The sequence below is a fragment of the Delphinus delphis genome, chromosome 1, assembly GCF_949987515.2.
Source record: "Delphinus delphis chromosome 1, mDelDel1.2, whole genome shotgun sequence".
NCBI classification, from domain to species: Eukaryota; Metazoa; Chordata; class Mammalia; order Artiodactyla; family Delphinidae; genus Delphinus; species Delphinus delphis.
In genome coordinates this window covers 28,331,228-28,350,251 of record NC_082683.1, presented here as the reverse complement: position 1 = coordinate 28,350,251, position 19,024 = coordinate 28,331,228, and the positions used below count along the sequence as shown (strand labels likewise).

The 19,024-nt window shown below is 42.4% G+C and overlaps 1 protein-coding gene across 2 annotated transcripts in view; it reads left to right on the top strand.

Annotated features, from left to right (window-relative positions):
- The window catches only part of CLSPN (claspin), a 28,572-nt gene extending 11,890 nt beyond the window's left edge, over positions 1-16,682 (top strand). The window contains exons 9-25 of one of the 2 annotated variants that reach the window (XM_060003688.1): positions 341-532; positions 2,594-2,835; positions 3,781-3,959; positions 4,055-4,119; positions 5,025-5,224; positions 5,870-6,024; positions 7,384-7,610; positions 8,183-8,294; positions 9,600-9,675; positions 9,895-9,998; positions 12,500-12,664; positions 12,776-12,897; positions 13,147-13,274; positions 13,822-13,927; positions 14,502-14,584; positions 14,855-15,016; positions 15,326-16,682. In XM_060003688.1, coding sequence (XP_059859671.1) covers positions 341-532; positions 2,594-2,835; positions 3,781-3,959; positions 4,055-4,119; positions 5,025-5,224; positions 5,870-6,024; positions 7,384-7,610; positions 8,183-8,294; positions 9,600-9,675; positions 9,895-9,998; positions 12,500-12,664; positions 12,776-12,897; positions 13,147-13,274; positions 13,822-13,927; positions 14,502-14,584; positions 14,855-15,016; positions 15,326-15,436 — 2,429 coding nt within the window. In that variant the 3' untranslated portion in view covers positions 15,437-16,682. The remainder of the gene's footprint in view (positions 1-340; positions 533-2,593; positions 2,836-3,780; positions 3,960-4,054; positions 4,120-5,024; positions 5,225-5,869; positions 6,025-7,383; positions 7,611-8,182; positions 8,295-9,599; positions 9,676-9,894; positions 9,999-12,499; positions 12,665-12,775; positions 12,898-13,146; positions 13,275-13,821; positions 13,928-14,501; positions 14,585-14,854; positions 15,017-15,325) is intronic. The other variant, XM_060003696.1, reaches the window with a different exon arrangement.
- Positions 16,683-19,024: the final 2,342 nt, after the last annotated feature.

Below are 19,024 nucleotides of genomic sequence, written 5' to 3'. Positions count from 1 at the left end.
TCTCCTCCCTCTTGTGTCTCCCTCCCACCCTCCGTATCCCACCCCTCTAGGTGGTCACAAAGCACCGAGCTGATCTCCCTGAGGAATTGCACATATTTAGAAACTTCATGGTAAATTTCTACCCTAAAATGAGTTTTGAAGTATATTGAGGAAGTTGCAGCAGTCTGTTAGTTTGGGTTGTTATATGAATTGGACACAGGTGTTGGTAGCAAAGGAGATTTTGGTATTTCTCTGTGTGTGTTTTTTTCCCTACAAGTTTGTTGAACTTAAAAAACTCAGCTTGTAATTCTTAACTGGAATCTTAAAGGCAAACTGACATACTGGTTGGCGTTTGGTTTAGAACTGGAAGCCTTGAAGCAGCGTTTCTGGAAGCATGCTAATCCAGCAGCCAAACCCAGGGCTGCTCAGCAGGTGAATGTGAACATCATAGTGAAGGATGTGGGCCCTGATGGAAAGGAAGAGCTCAAGGCAGATACGGTAGCTGTGACTTTGGCAGCTGAGAAGCTGGATGGAGCAAGCCACACAAAACCAGGTATTTGCGGTCATGGGGGTTTCTTTGTTTATTTTTTTGGCTGGGGGCGGGGATGGGTGCCTGGCTCTTTGTACTCTGGCAGGTTTTTATGGCTACTGAAGACCCTATAGTGAGACGTTATAGAATCTTTTTCATTGGAGACTTTAGAGATGGGACAGCAGTACCTCTAGCATGATTCATGTGTGTAGCATTACCTAGTTGTGTGGGGTGGGTAAGAGGAATTATTTCTTAAACTAGCCTTTGTCTTATTGTTTAAAAAAATATATCCATTGTAGAAAATACATGGAATAAACAAAAAGCTTCTACAGTTCTCTATCAGAGACATCTTCTGTAACCATGTTTTATATCCTTTAAAACTTTTTGCATGTATTTTTTAAACAGACAGTACATGTCTGCTTAAAAAATAAAACAGTAATGCAATCATACTGTGCATTCTGCTTTGTAATCTGTATTAGGGACAGGTCTGTTGTTTCCACTCCCACTTTGAAAATACGAGTAATATATCACATAGAAAAAAATTAAAACACTGAGGAAAAGGTATAAAATGAAAAATTAGTCTTCCCAAAGGCAACTTAACAATTTCTTGTGTGTTCTGGGAAAATTCATATGCATATGCCATTGTGTGTGTGTGTGTGTGTGTGTGTGTGTGTGAAAGAGAGAGAAAGAGAGAGAGACATTGTACACTTATACTCTCTGCCAGGCACTGCTCTAGGTGCTTTACAGCAAATAACATTAGTGTCCTTATTTTATATGTGAAGAAACTGATATAGAAAGCATTTAAACAACTTGCTCAAATTTATATAACTAGTAAGTAGTAGAACTAGCAGCCTAATCCAGACCACCTAACTCAAGAGTTCACATATCAGGATACACATATTGCTTTGGGGGGCTTTTTTTTTTTTTTAACAGCTGTGTGATATTCCATTGTGCAAGTATAACATGATTTGTTTAACCATACTCCTATTAATGGACATTGTGTTTGTTTCAGTTTGGGTATTTCATACAATATTGCGTCCTAGTATCAGATATATGTTAGTAAATTTTGATGCAAAATTCCTTACAGTGGAATCAGTGAGTCAAAAAAAAAATATATATATATATAACATCCCAGTGTCCTTCAGAATAGTTGTACCGATTTACACTCTGAATCACAGTGTGTAAGAGTTCCTGTTAAAAAAAAAAAGAGTTCCTGTTTCTTCCAGTTAATAACAGATATTATCAAGCCTTCAAATTTTTGCCAAATATATAAAACATGGTATCTCATTATTTTGATTTGTATTTCTAATGAGAAGTGATGTTAAGCATTATTTTTTAAAATAATTTTTAATTTTATTTTTGGCTGCATTGGGTCTTTCTCTAGTTGTGGCGAGTGGGGGCTACTCTTCATTGCGGTGCATGGGCTTCTCATTGCGGTGGCTTCTCTTGTTGCAGAGCACAGGCTCTAGGTGCGCGGGCTTCAGTAGTCGTGGCCCGCGGGCTCAGTAGCTGTGGCCCATGGGCTTAGTTGCTCCACGGCATGTGGGATCTTCCTGGACCAGGGCTCGAACCTGTGTCCTCTGCATTGGCAGGTGGATTCTTAACCACTGTGCCACCAGGGAAGCCCTTAAGCATTATTTTTAATTTTATTTACAATACATGTTCATTTTTCTGTGAACTACCAGTTCATATCGTTTGCCCATTTTGCTCTTGAGTTGTTTCTCTTTTTCTTTAATGTGGATAAATTTATCAATATTTTCCTTCATGGCTTCTGAACCATAGACTTTTGAAGGCCCACTCCCCCCCACCCATCTTTTTTTTTTTTACCCTTTTAAATAATAATTTTATAATCTCTGTAATATATTAGCCCAGGGTGTAGAGCATAATTATGGAAGTTATCTCCTACACTCAATTCATGATATTCTCCATTTGTTAAGATAACAAAAGCCTAGACTCCTAAGGTCTCTGATTTTCCTTTTGGGTCGTGTCTCGAACACCTCTGGAGTTGCCTAAAGTGGACACTTGTGTTGTTGTAGTGTGTAGTTGGTCATTACGTCTAAAGCATCTCTTCATATTTCTGTTCAGGGGAAAAGCTTCAGGTGCTGAAAGCTAAGCTGCAAGAAGCAATGAAACTCCGAAGGTCTGAGGAGCGCCAAAAGCGCCAAGCATTACTTAAGTTAGATAATGAAGATGGATTTGAAGAAGAGGAGGAGGAGGAGGAAGAAATGACGGATCAGTCCGAGGAAGACGGAGAAGAGGAGGGAGAGGAAGCTTTGGAGGAAGAAGAGGCAAAAGAGGAGGAAGAGGAGGAAGAAGGCAATCAGGAGGTTTCTGGCAATTATGTGATTTTGTTACTAGATCATGATGAATAAGGAAGAGAGAAAATCAGATTTGAGTAAGAATATAATGAGCATGTTCAATTGTATAAGAGATTTCAGGGGCAGAGATAAACGTAGCTCATATGTACTTAAATATTAGTGCTTTCAGTCCTTTCAGCACCAGGGAACACCTGCAGTTCACAGAGCCATAGCCTTGGCTTCTACCTGTTGGTTTACATATTGTACTATTATACTGATATCGAAATGGTTTTGTATTAATAGAAATTTTATCTTTGTTGTTCATTTAGGTTTCTCTGTTCAGAATAAAAAGCACTTTTAACCTTGGCCAGGTTGAGTTCTGGAATAAATTCTCAGACAGCCCGAGACCTTCCTGAGTTAATTTTATTCTTGTTGAGGAAGGTATTTGTAGAAGGGCCTCTTGCCCTTTTTCTATAGTATTGTTTTCCACCTAGAGAAGACAGATGATGATAGGACTTTGGGTATTAGAAAAAAGAAAATCGACCTTGTTTGAACACTGGAGTCATTTAAAAGAACTGGTTAATGTTTAACCCTGGGTAAAGGAAGAGGAAAGCCATGGCTGAACTGGGCAGGATGTCATAGTTTGTGGTTGGTTGGAGGTCAGTAGTTGTCCTGCAATCTCAGGCTAATCATGTAACCTCTCATTGACTCAATAAAATGATAATCCGGTTCTTTCATGATCTTGTGGCAGTTTTGGGAGGGTAAAGGTAAAGTAACATAAGTATAAAAGAGCTTTAGAAGTGTCAGCGTAAATTGTGTTGATGATAATGGTTAGACCGAGCTTCCTTCAGGTTTACCTTTTCAGATTTAAGATGCGACTTGTAACTAAGCAGCCATATTTCAGGCTGACAGTGTGTTTGCTTTTAAATTTTTTGACTTGTATTATTCTGTTTTGGGGTTGTGTGATTGGTAAAGATTGCAGAATTCCTTCTCGGTAGTGAAGAAATAGAAACCAAAGATGAGAAAGAAATGGATAAAGAAAACAATGATGGCAATGGTGAAATTGGCAAGTCAGTTGGCCTTCTCTCTGTCCCCAAGCCTCTCTTGTCAGATTCTACCTTCCTTCTATTTAAGGACAACTCTTCCAAGATGGGGTAAGTAATTCTCTCTAAGGAAAGATAAGATTCCCTGGTATTTGCCCCTCTAGTAAGAAGCAGATACTCAAACAATTTACCTTCTTATTTTGTAGTTACTCTGCTAGTGAAGAAAAATCAGAAATAGATGAAAACTCAGGCAAAAGACCTAGCAAACTAGGTAAGTAGTGACTCTTTCACAGAACGTGACTTTTCTCTGATCCTCCAGCTTTGACACTTAAGGACTACAATTCCTTAAGGTTCCATTTTTTGGAACCCTAGTGGACTTTTCCCAGTCTTACCTGTGGCAATGACAGGAATTTATGAATTAGAATATTTTTCTTGGTCCAGTTTTTGAAAACTTACCTGCAGTTTCCACGAGCATGTAATAGGTCCTTAGTGAGTATGTGTTGATTGAACGAAACATGAAACATTTCTATCATATGTAGATCAAAGGAAGATGTGTAAGTGATTGGATAATGGAAAGAGTAATCATAGGCATTAGGCAGAAAGACAGGAACTTTCAGGTGTCACTTAGCTCACAGTGATAAACCCTGATTATATGATGGTATCTTAGTACCATAATTGACCTTTTTTTACAAAAAATTTATTTATTTTATTTATTTATTTTTGGCTGCGTTGGGTCTTCGTTGCTGTGTGCAGGCTTTCTCTAGTTGTGGTGAACGGGGGCTACTCATCGTTACGGTGCACGAGCTTCTCATTATGGTGGCTTCTCTTGCGGAGCACAGGCTCTAGACACGCGGGCTTCCGTAGTTGTGGCATGCAGGCTCAGTAGTTGTGGCTTGGGCTCTAGAGCGCAGACTCAGTAGTTGTGGCAGACAGGCTTAGTTGCTCCGTGGCATGTGGGATCTTCCCGGACCAGGGCTCGAACCCGTGTCCCCTGCATTGGCAGGTGGATTATTAACCACTGCACCCCCGTAATTGACCTTTAATGTAACGTTTTGGAACATGTAACTTGAGAGGTTTGCCAATGGGTCTTACCTGACAGTTTCATTCTCAACTCTTTTTCCTAAACAAATCTAACTTATTTCTAGAATCATGCACTTAAAAGTTATTTTTCTTTAGATGAAGATGATTCGTGCTCATTACTGACAAAGGAGAGCAGCCACAATAGCAGCTTTGAGCTGATAGGCTCCACAATTCCATCCTATCAGCCTTGCAACAGACAAACAGGCCGTGGGACCAGTCTTTTCCCTACGGCAGGAGGATTCAGATCTCCTTCCCCTGGACTATTTCGAGCCAGTTTGGTCAGCTCAGCTTCTAAGGTAAGATGGCAGTGGTTTTCTAATCTCCTTCCGCTTTTGCTTCCCACATTGCTAAATAAAGTGTGTCCAAGTCAACAACTCCCACCACATTGTGTATGTTTAGTTTAAAAAATCCACCCCTTTGTGTATTTTTATATATATATAAATTTATTTTATTTATTTATTTTTGGCTGCATTGGGTCTTTGTTGCTGCACGCGGGCTTTCTCTAGTTTCGGGGAATGGGGGCTACTCTTCGTTGTGTTGCACGGGCTTCTCGTTGCTGTGGCTTCTCTTGTTGTGGAGCATGGGCTCTAGGTGCGCGAGCTTCAGTAGTTGTGGCTCACGGGCTTAGTTGCTCCGCGGCATGTGGGATCTGCCCAGACCAGGGCTCGAACCCGTGTCCCCTGCATTGGCAGGCGGATTCTTAACCACTGCGCCACCAGGGAAGTCCCCCCGCTTTGTGTATTAAAAACAAGCCTCATCCAAGGTTCTTACGTTCTTGAAAATATTTTTCTTTATGCTCCTTTTGGCTATGCATTGTCCTCCTCAACTGCAATTGCCTGAGAGTAGATTAAATTTTACAAATAGCAGCTTCTGCTGTTGTCATGACAGTGAATGACATTTGTAAAATGTTTTGTTTTTGTTTGGTTTTGTTTTGGTGCCAGAGTTCAGGAAAGCTGTCTGAGCCTTCACTTCCCATAGAGGATTCCCAGGATCTGTATAACGCCTCCCCAGAGCCTAAGACACTTTTCCTAGGAGCAGGAGACTTCCAGTTCTGTTTAGAAGATGACACTCAGAGCCAACTGTTGGATGCAGATGGGTAGGTAGTTTTATGTTTCTGTGGGTGGATGGTGCTGGGTACGGCTTAATTTTGTTTAAAAATAAAGTGAGCTTCTGTCGCTCCATCTGTGCTTTCTCTTCTGAGAAAGAGAGGTGTACAGACCATTAGTATTACATTCCACACGTTTGAACAAAGTCTGTCTAGAAAATTAAAAGTAAATAGCCTTGGGCTTCCCTGGTGGCGCAATGGTTAAGAATCCGCCTGCCAATGCAGGAGACACGGGTTCAAGCCCTGGTCTGGGAAGATCCCACATGCCATGGAGCAACTAAGCCCATGCGCCACAACTACTGAGCCTGCGCTCTAGATCCCGTGAGCCACAACTACGGAGCCTGCAAGCCACAACTACTGAAGCCCGGGCGCCTAGAGCCCGTGCTCTGCAACAAGAGAAGCCACCACAATGAGAAGCCCGCGCACCACAATGAAGAGTAGCCCCTGCTCGCTGCAACCAGAGAAAGCCTGCACACAGCAATGAAGACCCAACGCAGCCAAAAATAAATAAATAAATAAATACATTTATTTTAAAAAAAAAAGAAAAAGTAAATAGCCTTGCTGGCATTCTGATCCTTCAATTTCTGCATTTTATGAAATGCATAGCTCTTATAAGGTCATTAGATTTCTCTGCATCCATCCTACTATGTTAGGATTGTTGGGTAGGATTGAGAATTGACACTTTTGTGGCACATTACATGCATAACACCAAGCCCTACTCTAGCACCATTTGAAGCCAAAAATTATCCTTTATCCTTCACCTTTTTTTTTTAGAATTGGCTTTTTTAAAAAAATTAATTTATTTATTTATCTTTTTAATTTTGGCTGCATTGGGTCTTTGTTGCTGTGCATGGGCTTTCTCTAGTTGTGGCAAGTGGGGGCTACTCTTCGTTGTGGTGGCTTCTCTTGTTGTGGAGCATGAGCTCTAGGTGTGCGGGCTTCAGTAGTTGTGCCACGTGGCCTCAGTAGTTGTGGCTTGCGGGCTCAGTAGTTGTGGCTTGTGGGCTCTAGAGCACAGGCTCAGTAGTTGTGGTGCACGGGCTTAGTTGCTCTGCAGCGTGTGGGATCTTTCTGGACCAGGGCATGAACCTGTGTCCCCTGCATTGGCAGGCAGGTTCTTAACCACTGCACCACCAGGGAAGTCCCATGCCCTTTACCTTTCGAATAGGCTTTATTCTTTCATAAACTTCCCCCTCCCTCTTTAGATTGTCACAGCCTAAAGTGTGACACTCTTGTCTTCTGGTTCAGGATTCAGCTTCTAACTTCGGTATTGGAGATGAGTTCGGGCTTTTCACCCACCACTTTGTTTTTTTCCTGGAGAACTTCTTACACTCTTCATTGTGCTTGTAGGTTCTTAAATGTTAGAAACCACAGGAATCAGTACCAAGCTTTGAAGCCTCGATTGCCGTTGGCCAGTATGGATGAGAACGCCATGGACGCCAACATGGATGAGCTGTTGGATTTGTGTACGGGAAAGTTCACATCTCAGGCTGAAAAACCTCTGTCCAGGAAGAGCGACAAGAAAGAGAACATGGAGGAACTTCTGGATCTGTGTTCAGGAAAATTTACTTCTCAGGGTAATTATCCAACAGAGCATCAGGCTCACCACAGCCAAATATCTTAAGTCAGTGTCCTTGAAAAGAAGCCCCTTACTGTCAGGTGAGAAAACAGAGCTGTGGTGGATTCTTGAGCATAGGTTGCATGCACTGCTTAGCTCCTGACATTCAGAGCTCTTACTTTCTTAGAGTGGTGAAGTATCAACTTAAAACTGCTTTAGCTTTGGCCATATGACTTGTCATTTATGGCTAATATATGTGCAAAGCTTAGAGCAGTGTCTGCTGCATAGAATATTTCATATAAATGCTAACTTATTACTTCCACCTGCACACCCCTTTCTCCCCCTCACACCTCTGCTAGAACGTAAGCTGTTTGGGAGCTGCGATCTTTGTTTTGTTTGCTGCTGTCTTCCTGGCGCCTGGCACATAGTAAGCACTAAATAAGGATTTGTTGAATGAATGAATGAATGGGGAGCTCTTTTTGGCAAGCTTACCTTAGAACTGTGTTGAGCCGGCATGTCTTCAGATGGCTGGGGAGAGAGGATAAAGCTGTCATTTCTTGGTGACAAATCTTTTTCTTCATCGTGATGTAGATGTCTCTACTCTGGCTCCATCAGAGTTAACTAAGCAGGAGAAGGAGAACAGTCTGGGTGATCCAATGGAAGAAGCACTTGCTCTTTGCTCAGGCTCTTTCCCAACAGACAGGTGAGTCTCAGTGATTGGAGGGAACTTGGCAAGTCCGGTGTTCTGATAAAATATTGGGGTAGGTTCTCTGGGCTCAGGAATAAATGGTCATCTTAGGGGCTTCATATCCTGTCTGAGAGTCTTGCAGTCTGTTTGAGTCTCATATTTGCATAGTAAGGAAATTATAATGCTTTCATTTAGTTGGTGGGGAACAGGGTAAAAAAAGGGCAAGAAAAAGCACATGAAAGTTCTCAACATCACTAATAATTAAGGAAATGCAGGGGCTTCCCTGGTGGCACAGTGGTTGAGAATCCACCTGCCAATGCAGGGGACATGGGTTCAAGCCCAGGTCCGGGAAGATCCCTCATGCTGTGGAGCAACTAAACCCATGCGCCACAACTACTGAGCCTGCACTCTAGAGCCTGTGAACCACAACTACTGAGCCTGCGTGCTCTAACTACTGAAGCCCATGTGCCCAGAGCCCGTGCTCTGCAATGAGAAGCCACTGCAATGAGAAGCCCGCACACTGCCACGAAGAGTAGCCCCTGCTCGTTGCAACTAGAGAAAGCCCGTGCGCAGCAGCGAAGACCCAACACAGCCAAAAATAAAAATAAATAAATTTATTTTAAAAAGAAAAGATAATGCAAATCAAAACCATAATAAGATACTACCTCACACCCAGCAGTTATTCCACTTTTGGCTATATACACAAAAGAAGTGAGAACAGCGTCTGTAATAGATATTTGTATACCCATGTTCATAGTATTATTCGTAATAGTCAAAAGGTGGAAGCATCCCAAGTGGATACATACACAGTGGAATAATATTCAGCATTTAAAAAGGAAGGAGATTCTGATACATGCTACAGCATGGATGAACTGTGGGGAGATTATGCTAAGTGAAGTAAGCTAGTACAAAAAGACAAATGCTGTATGATTCCACTTACATGAGGTACTTAGAGTAGTCAAATTCGTAGACACAAAGTAGAAGGGTGGTTGCTAGGGATTGTGGGGAGGGAAGAATGGGGAGTTGCTATTGAAAGGGTATAGAGTTTTAGTTTTGTAAGATGAAGAGTTCTGGAAGTTGGTTGCATAACAATGTGAATGTACTTAACACTAATGAACTGTACACTTAAAATGATTAAGATAGTAAACTATGTTGTGTGTATTTTATCACAATTTAAAAAATTTTTTTAAACGCAAGATATCTCGTTTCCTGTTTCTTGAAGAGATTGTTGGTGCTATAAAATATTTTCAATTCCTAAGTTGGCTGACTGCTTGTAGTTTGCTTTCAACTCTTTTATTGATTTGTTGATTCGCATTTTAGGGAAGAAGAAGGTGAAGAGGAGGAATTTGGAGACTTTCAGCTTGTCCCAAATGATAATGAGTTTGATAGTGATGAGGTGAGTTTGAAAGCGACAGAGTAATCATAACCGAACTCCATGTATTGCTGCTGTGTTTGCTTGTTTTGTAGTTTGAGTTCTTGAGAATTCTGTTTGGCATGTTATCAGAAGCAATTTCCTAGAATCAAATGTTTGGGCAGAAGTTTATAAATTCCTGTCTTAGTTGAGGACACATTTTATTCTGTGTAACTTTGCATGTGATACTATATGATTTTGCAGGATGAACACAGTGACTCTGACAATGAAGACCGGGCACTAGAAGACCATGAAGATAATGATGAGGAAGACCTCCTGCAGCAATCCGAGAAGTTGAAAAGGCAAATGTAGGTGTTATGCCCCTTCCTTCAGTTGCAAGAAGGTTCTCCTGACAGTTGAGTTGTAGCTTGCTACATTTGCTGGTTCTATTTTTCCTTTTTGTGGTTAACACAGATTGAATAGAAGCCATTTACGTGATATCTCTTGAGTATTCAAAGATGGTCACGTCCTCCTCAAGTGATTCCTATACTAAACATCCCTAGTTCTTCAACTGTTTCTCACGTGACATTGCTTCCAGACTCCTCACATGTATGGAAACTCTCTTTATCTTCAGGTGTGGTCTGACCACCGCTCTATGTAGTGGTACAACCACATCCCTTGTTCTGGTTGCATACTACTTTATGAAGTAACCAAAGAGCATAAGAGCTGAGTCACTGTAGATCCTGAGGATCTTGTAAATGACTAAAATTCCCCATGCCTTTTTTCCTGTGAATTACTGTCATTCCAGGTTTTCCTCATCCTAGTCTCAGGCAAATGACCCCCCTTTATTTTTTTAATATTTTGTTGTCATTTTGATCATGAAAGTAAGCCATTTATTTTGGAATATTTCAAAGAATACAGAAAGACATAAATAAAAAGTCATCCAGGAACTTCCCTGGTGATGCAGTGGTTAAGAATCCACCTGCCAATGCAGGGGACACAGGTTCGATCCCTGGTCCGGGACAATCCCACATGCCACGGAGCAACTAAGCCCGTGCGCCACAACTACTGAGCCTGTACTCTAGAGCCCGAGAGCCACAACTACTGAGCCCGAGTGCTGCAACTACTGAAGCCTGCATGCCTAGAGCCCGTGCTCTGCAACAAGAGAAGCCACTGCAAAGAGAAGCCCGAGCACCACAACAAAGAGTAGCCCCTGCTCACCGCAACTAGAGAAAGCCTGCGTGCAGCAACAAAGACCCAACGCAGCCAAAAAAAAGAAAGTCATCCATGTCCACCGTCCAGGATATTTTTGAAAGTGGTGGTGGTGGTTATTATTACCTCATAACTTTTTTTCAGGCATATATTTTTATGTGGTTGAGATCTGTACAATTTTTTTTATATGTACAATTTTGCATCTTGCTTTTTTTTCCTACTTACCATATCTGTAAGCCTTTTTCCTTGATATTGAAGGTTTTATAAAAACCATTTTAATAGGTATTCCACATTTTATTATTTGTAGATGACTTTTGGAATTCAAATATAGGATATCATATTGATCCTTATTAGATTTATTTTGTTGTTTTTAGCCCATCATTCCATTCTGTTGAGATCAGTTTGGGCTTCTAATTTGTCACCTGTCAAATTAACTATTCATACAGCTTTGGACCATCTATAGATTTTTTTTCTAAGGCAGTGGTTCTTAAACCTTATTTAACTATAGAGTCCTTTGTTTAAATGAAATCTTATAAAGAATGGCAGCTAAAAATTGAACTGCTCAAAGAGGGTAGATGGGAAGATTGAGAAGCTTAGTGGCTATTGGCCCCTGAAGGAATTCTTCAGGAACCCTAGGAGTTAGAGGAGCTCAGCTTTAAAATAATAATGGAAGTCTTTCATAAAAAATCAGTCTTCGGGGCTTCCCTGGTGGTGCAGTGGTTGAGAGTCTGCCTGCCGATGCAGGGGACACGGGTTTGAGCCCTGGTCTGGGAGGATCCCACATGCCGCGGAGCAACTGGGCCCGTGAGCCACAACTACTGAGCCTGCGTGCCTGGAGCCGTGCTCCACAGCGAGAGGCCGCAACAGTGAGAGGCCCGCGCACCGCGATGAAGAGTGGCCCCCGCTTGCTGCAACTAGAGAAAGCCCTCGCACAGAAACGAAGACCCAACACAGCCAAAAATAAATAATAAATAAATTTATTTTAAAAAAAAATCAGCCTTCAGAAAGCCATCAAGCTTCTGCCACTCATGACCATAGGTGACAGCACTTTGAACTCAGATGACAGCAGATTTGTTCTCGATGTGAGCTGAAGTCAGAAAAACTAACTTGCGGTGGTTTTGATTACTACTAACTCTGAGCTTCAGTCATACCTCTAACTTGAGGGTCAAGATTTGGCAGGCTGTAAGAAGAGTACAGTCTATTACCTTTCCATACTATACTATCTCTAGTCTGTCTCCTGAAGCTGGTAAGCTTAAATACAAGACAAAATAGTTTGAACCTTCTAGCAGGTGTGTCCCAAATATATAGAGGAGATTGAGAGTTCTGGCTTTAGAGTCACCAACCTAGGTTGAATCCAGGCTCTGCTGCCTCCCAGCTAGCTGTGTGACCATTGGTAAGTTGTTTACTCTCTGAGTCTCAGTTCCTTCAACTGAAAATTGAAAGGAATAATAATACTCCTCCCTGAGATAATGCAGTAATGCTCCAAAGCACAGTTATTGGCACACAGTATATATTAAATAATAGACTTTTAAGTATTATCAAAATGTATTATTATTATTAATTTAATCTTATTGTTATTAGAGATGGCTCTGTGTTCTGCTCTTCTCATTGCTGTGTGTATATTCATTGTTGTATTTTCTAATTTTCAATTTTCCAGGAGATTGAAGAAATACCTGGAGGATGAGGCAGAGGTGTCAGGGAGTGACGTGGGAAGTGAAGATGAGTATGATGGGGAAGAGCTTGATGAATATGAAGAGGATGTAATTGATGAATTACTTCCTTCTGATGAGGAACTGCAGAGTCAAATCAAGAAAATACACATGTCAGTATCCCAGCAAGCCCTTTTGAATAATGAATGGGATGTGTCTTAAGGCAGGCCCTATAACCAGCCAGAGTGGTCCTGGTTTTGAACACCGTATTTCTCCTGTTGTAGGAAAACAATGTTGGATGATGATAAACGACAGTTACGTTTGTACCAAGAAAGGTACCTTGCTGATGGGGACCTGCACAGTGATGGTCCTGGACGAATGAGGAAATTCCGATGGAAGAACATAGGTATTTTGATTGTTGCCTTTAGAAGCAAATTGTACAAAGGTACATGTTTGTCCAGTTTAAGACAGCAAGAGGAAATCAAAACTATAGCAGGCAGCTGTGGAGGACCTTGCCTTGACCTTTATTTTCTGTTAATGGATAGGAAAAGCTTGTATCAGTGTATTGTAAATGAAAAGGGTTCACTTGTGTCTGTTGAGACACCCTCTCTTGTGGGGAGTGCAGAATGCTAATAGCCTTAACTCTTTGCTTTAGATGATGCTTCCCAGATGGACTTGTTCCACAGAGACTCTGATGATGATCAGACTGAAGAACAGCTTGATGAGACGGAAGCCAGATGGAGGAAGGAGCGAATTGAACGAGAGCAGTGGCTTCGGGACCAGGTAGGAAGCCTGCAAGAAATTCTCCTATTCCGACCCTACTTATGAGGTCACTCCGTCACCCAACTTGTCATGATAGTCGTCAAAATCTTGGGCAATATATTGCTGTCCCCTTTTTTTTTTTTTTTTTTTTGGGTACGCAGGCCTCTCACCATTGTGGCCTCTCCCGCTGCGGAGCATAGGCTCCGGACGCGCAGGCCCAGCGGCCATGGCTCACAGGACCAGCCGCTCCGCGGCATGTGGGATCCTCCCGGACCGGGGCACAAACCCATGTCCCCTGCATTGGCAGACGGACTCTCAACCACTGCGCCACCAGGGAAACCCTGCTGTCCCTTTTAATCCTTGAATTTTCTTTTGTGCTTTGAGAAGGTTACCGTGGGCAGTTCTAGTCATGTTTTTGTCCAAAATCCTTTTTTTTTTTTTGTCTAAAGCAACAAAGAGTTGCAAAAAGGAAAACAAATGCTGTCCCAAGTACTCTAGCTTCCAGGCTATACTAATTATTTGGGGGAGCTGTGGGCTTCTGTTAATGCTGTCTGATTTTTATTTTCAGGCACAGCAGGGGAAAATTGCAGCTGAAGAAGAAGAAGAGATTGGGGAAGATAGTCAGTTTATGATGCTGGCCAAGAAAGTTACAGCCAAAGCTCTGCAGAAGAACGGTGAGCTCTTAGTCCTCCTCAGGGTCTGGCCCCCGGGGTTGTTAGTGCTGGAGCCTTAGAGGTGACTCCAGTCTTCGGGGGCTGGTGCAGCCTACTCATGGGCCGGCGTCCCTCCGATGGGGAGAGACAGTATTCTTTCCATCTTAGACTGTTGGGCAGTCGACATTGTGATTGTGAGTATATGTAGCTGGTTTTGCTTTATGTTCTAAGGCAGCTCAGAGGATTGAGTTCTGGCTTCTTTATTCAGTTGCCCAGGATTATATACTTAAGTGTTAGAGCTGGAATTTGAACCCAGATATGCCTAACCCCAGAGCTGATGCTCTTAAACACTCCTTAACACTCCTACCACTCTTGTATTTTCTTATTATTACTGTTAATTAGACAGTAAGTTCAGCTGAGTTGTCTGTCTTCTCTTAAGCCACTTAAGTGTACTTTCAAGTCATGATTATAAAATAATCAGAGTTCCTATGGCTTTAGTTTATTGGTTTAGTTAAAGGCTTGTTAGCTTGTTTAGATTTAAAAGTAATTCTACGCAGCTTTGTCCAGAACAAGCCTCTCTGTCTTTTCTTTTCAGTCAGTCGCACTGTGGTTATTCAAGAATCAGAGTCTTTATTCAGAAATCCTTTTGAAGCCACCAAACCAGGAAGTGACAACCAGGTTGGTTGGGGACCTTGTTAGCCTGATGTCATGATCTTCAGTGTTATAAAGGCCCAGGTCAAGTTAAGGGAATGCTCTTTCATTAGGGGAGGGAGGTGGCTGCAAGAAATGGAAGGAGATGTCAAAGGAGCCTACCATTTCTTTTCTACTTGAGCAGGGTAGGACTGTGTCCCCTCAATACCTGGTGGAGGCAGGGAGGCGCTGACTTCTCATTCTTCCCTTGGCACTTGGAATTTGATACCAGGAATTTGATGACTCTTCTTTCCTCAGCTGAAGACGGGCTCACTGCTAAACCAGCCCAAAGCTGTGCTTCAGAAACTGGCTGCCCTGTCTGACCTCAACCCTAGTGCTCCCCGAAATTCAAGAAACTTTGTCTTCCACACACTTTCTCCTGTCAAGGCTGAGGCAGCAAAGGAATCATCTAAGCCTCGGGTAGGGAATTTGAGAACTGATTTGGTGAATCTCCACAGCAGAGTGAATGAATGAATTGAATTGAATTGAATTGAAAAAATATATATATTTCTGGCTTAAAGGCTTAAATGCTGCAGTGTTAATCTTGCACTCCCAATAAGGTACAAGGGGATTGCTACCTGCAGTAAGTAATCAGCTTTGAAACTTGCCTGGAAAAGTTCTCTTTCTATTTTTCTAATGATCCGTGATTTAACTATGAGCTGCTTAAGGGCTAAGTGAAGCTAAGTACTTGTATGAAGGTCTTGAGTTGGCTCTTTCTCTGCTCTCTAGGTAAGGAGAAGGGGTCCATCTTTAATGACATCCCCTTCACCTAAGCGCCTCAAAACAGATGATAGCGCTTCAGGATCGAAGCAAAGCATCTTCAGATACTTGGAAAGCTAACACCACAAGGGCACCGGCACCTGTGTTGAGACTTCGTTGAGAAGTTTCTGGCATTGAAGGTTGGAATCGATGCTCATGTGGATTATCCCCCCTTCCTTCATAATCAATGCATTAAGGTTGAGGACAGAGATTCCAGTTCTCTCCACTGCATGGCTCTGGACATCGCTTTCCTAGTATTACTTCCTGGGTTGGCCACTAACTTAATTCTTCAGTGTTTACAACATCAACTTATGGGATACCTGGGTGTCCTCCATTAAATATTTGACATTTTATCCTAGCAGCTTCCTGGGTTGATAACTTTTGGTGAAAGGGGTGATTGGAGGAAGAAAAAGTGTGGCATGACAGAAAATTACAGACAGCAGTGAACATCAAAACTGGGATGACTCCTTCACACCCCTGTGATCTGCACCATGGTGACCAGGACTCAGTGAAAGAGAGACTTCTTAGAGGATCTAGGAATCGACACATGGGCTATTTTATTAGTTTTGCCCCTTCCATTTTCTTTTATGCCTCTTCCCAGTGCAGCCTCAAATTTCCAATTAACCTGTGCTTCCTTTATAATAAGGACTCAAACTGGTACCCAAGTCAGAAAGAGCGACTTTTCTGGAGTATGAGGATGAAGATAAAAGGTTACATCCAGGGTCCGTAGACATTAGATATTCCGTGGGCAGAGAGCTCTCTCTTAGGACTAAATTTTCGATTTGAAGCACTGTTGCTCAAGGACCTTCCTTCTCATTCTGACTGGAAGAGTTATATATAATCATTATTTATTGCATTAAACTGGGTTGAGTACATTGCCCTGAGCAGAGGACAATTTAATACTTCATTACTTATTTTGAGAAAAGATCATCTTGGAGTTTCATCAAAATATTGTTAGGATTGCCACCACTCCCGATTTTCCCTGAACTACCATGAGGCTGTCAGAGTTTTAGACAGATTTTTTTTTTCCTCTCAGAACCAAGTGTCACTGCTGCTTTGGAAAAACATTTCATGTAAATACTGTGGTTTCACTGTCAGGAGCTGGACTTGGGAAGCTGGATGAACCGTGCCAGTTTTTCACCGGCAGATAAGGAATACCAATTTAACTGGTGGAATTAGGATATAGGTTTTCTACAGTTGTTTGTAATATGCAAGATGCTGACTTTGATGGAATTTACATTTGTATATTTGTAATCTTGTATGGTGAAAATGTATATAAAGATGTTTTAATATGTATGTAGTTTTTCAATAAATCCCAATGCCTTGAAGGCAGGATTTGCTGTCCAGATTGAATGCTCATTCTTAGGTCAGAGCCTGTCTGATGTTGAGCATTTTGTTTTCAGGGTATCTGTCTCTCAGGGGAGGCCTCTGGGACTGGAGTGAGAGGCTGCTGCCATTGTCCCCTCACTGTCGTCTCAACTCTGGTGAATTGATCGAATTAACTAACCAAGTGGTTTGGGTTCAGTGCAGGTGAGGAGAGTTTACATAAATGGTGCCTGTTGTTACAGCCCTTTGATTGGCAGACGTGGGTCCAAGGTGGGCATTATTGCCCCTTCCTTTGAGCTCTCTAAACAGTGGCCAAGACTAGGCAGCCCTTGCTAAGCAATAGAGAACTAGGGAGGAGGGCTGGATATTTCTCCCCTTTTGCTTTCCCATATCTTTTTTTGGCAGGGAGAGATGGAGAAGAGTATTAGGATTGACCACTAAGGATAAGAAAATCAGTGCCTGAGAAATCTAGGGAGCAAAGGGTTTCTATTCTAGGCTCCGGAAAGAAAGCACTCTTTGGAGAAAGAAAAGTTGAGTCTTAAGCGCTGGGTCGCTTTTCCCCATGTCAGTGTAACTGTCAGAAGGCAAGCTAAGCCTTGGTAATAAGATTGAAGTGGAGAGTCGGGACCTGACCATATGACCTGTGCCCAGAGCACTGAGCCTCCAGCTTCAGCTCCATTCTAGGGAAACTGAAGCCCAGGGCCTGTGCTGTGGCTCCTGCTAGGACTCAGCTTCACTAGCTTGGAAATTATCTGCCTGGAGGGATGAGAGCACGTGAGTCTGGGCGATGAGGGTGCTCAGTGTCAGTCCTTTCACCTGCTCTGTGTTCCACACGCTGGGGTAGGGACACATGGTGTTTACTTCATTTAAACAATTCAGTCCACAGCTGCACAAACCATACTAGGGTCTCTTCCATAAAGCATCAGGTTATACTCACCAAAGCGCTGTAGAGACAAGGTACTCAGCTTCCTGTGCAAATTCTCAACTGCCTCTCTACAAACTTTACCCCACTTTGAGAATCTCTAATGGATCAATGTGAGTGTTTTCGGGGTTTTAGCTCCCAGAGATATATGTAATGTCTCTTGGGGCTTCCTGTCCCCCAAGTGGAGCTTGTACACCTCAGAATAGGGGAGAGTATTTCTGGGAGGAATATTGTCATGATACTCTCTGATTGTATCATCCCTGAGATGGCATTATATCTTCTACCTTTGTGTCCTACTCACTGCCTGGCACATGGTCTGGAATGTGGAATTGCCCAGTAAAGGGTGAATGAAAAATACCAAACCTTTCAGAGCCTCCATTTATATCTATAAAATGAGGATAGTCATTCATGCCTGTCTCAGAGTTGCTGTGAGGCTTGTTGGAAGATGTATGTGGATGCATTATGTCGAACGCTACTCTGCAAGCATATGGATTTGCCAATATTACAACTGCATCATGTTTTGTGGACCACTCCTCCAAGGCCTGTTGTCTCATAAGCATCTCAAACTTGACATCTTTAAAAATGTGATGTTCCTTCTCTAAAAATGCTCTTCCTCCTGTGTTTCCCATTTCACTAAAAGGTACCTCCACATACCCAGTCACTCAGGCTGGAAACCCAAAAGACATTCTCGATCCCTCCTTCCTTACTCCCATAATCAAGCAATCTCTAAATCTTGTTATTTCTACTTCCAGATTGCATCTTGAATCACCTCTATAGCCGATGCTCTAATCCAGGATTCCATAATTTCTTGCCAGGGTGTTGGCAGTAGCCTCCTGATCTCCCCACTCCCATTTTTGCTTCCTTTCCATCCAATCTGTGCACAGCAGCCAAAGGGCGATATTTGCATAATTAAATAGGAGGATGCCACTCCCTCACTCAAAACCTTTTCTGTCTTCCAGTGCACTCAGGATTAAGTTCAAACTACAAGACCCTCCATGACATAGTTGTGCCTCCCAACCTCCTATCACCCTCTGTTCTCCATTCACATTACACAAAGCTTCAGAGCCTTCCACCCCTTTTTTTCAAGTGGACTTTTTTTTTTAAATTTTCTTTATTTTCCTTATTTTTTATTTATCTTTTGGCTGCGTTGGGTGTTAGTTGCGGCATATGGGATATTTTGTTGGGGCATGTGGGCTCTCTAGTTGTGGCACTCAGGCTTCTCTCTAGTTGTGGCGTATGGGATCTTTCATTGCAGCGCTTGGGCTCTTCACTGCAGCACGTGGGCTTCTCTCTAGTTGTGGTGCGAGGACTCTAGAGTGCACAGGCTTGGTTGCCTCACAGCATGTGGGATCTTAGTTCTCCAACCAGGGCTTGAACCCGCATCCCCTGCATTGGAAGGTGGATTCTTAACCACTGGACCA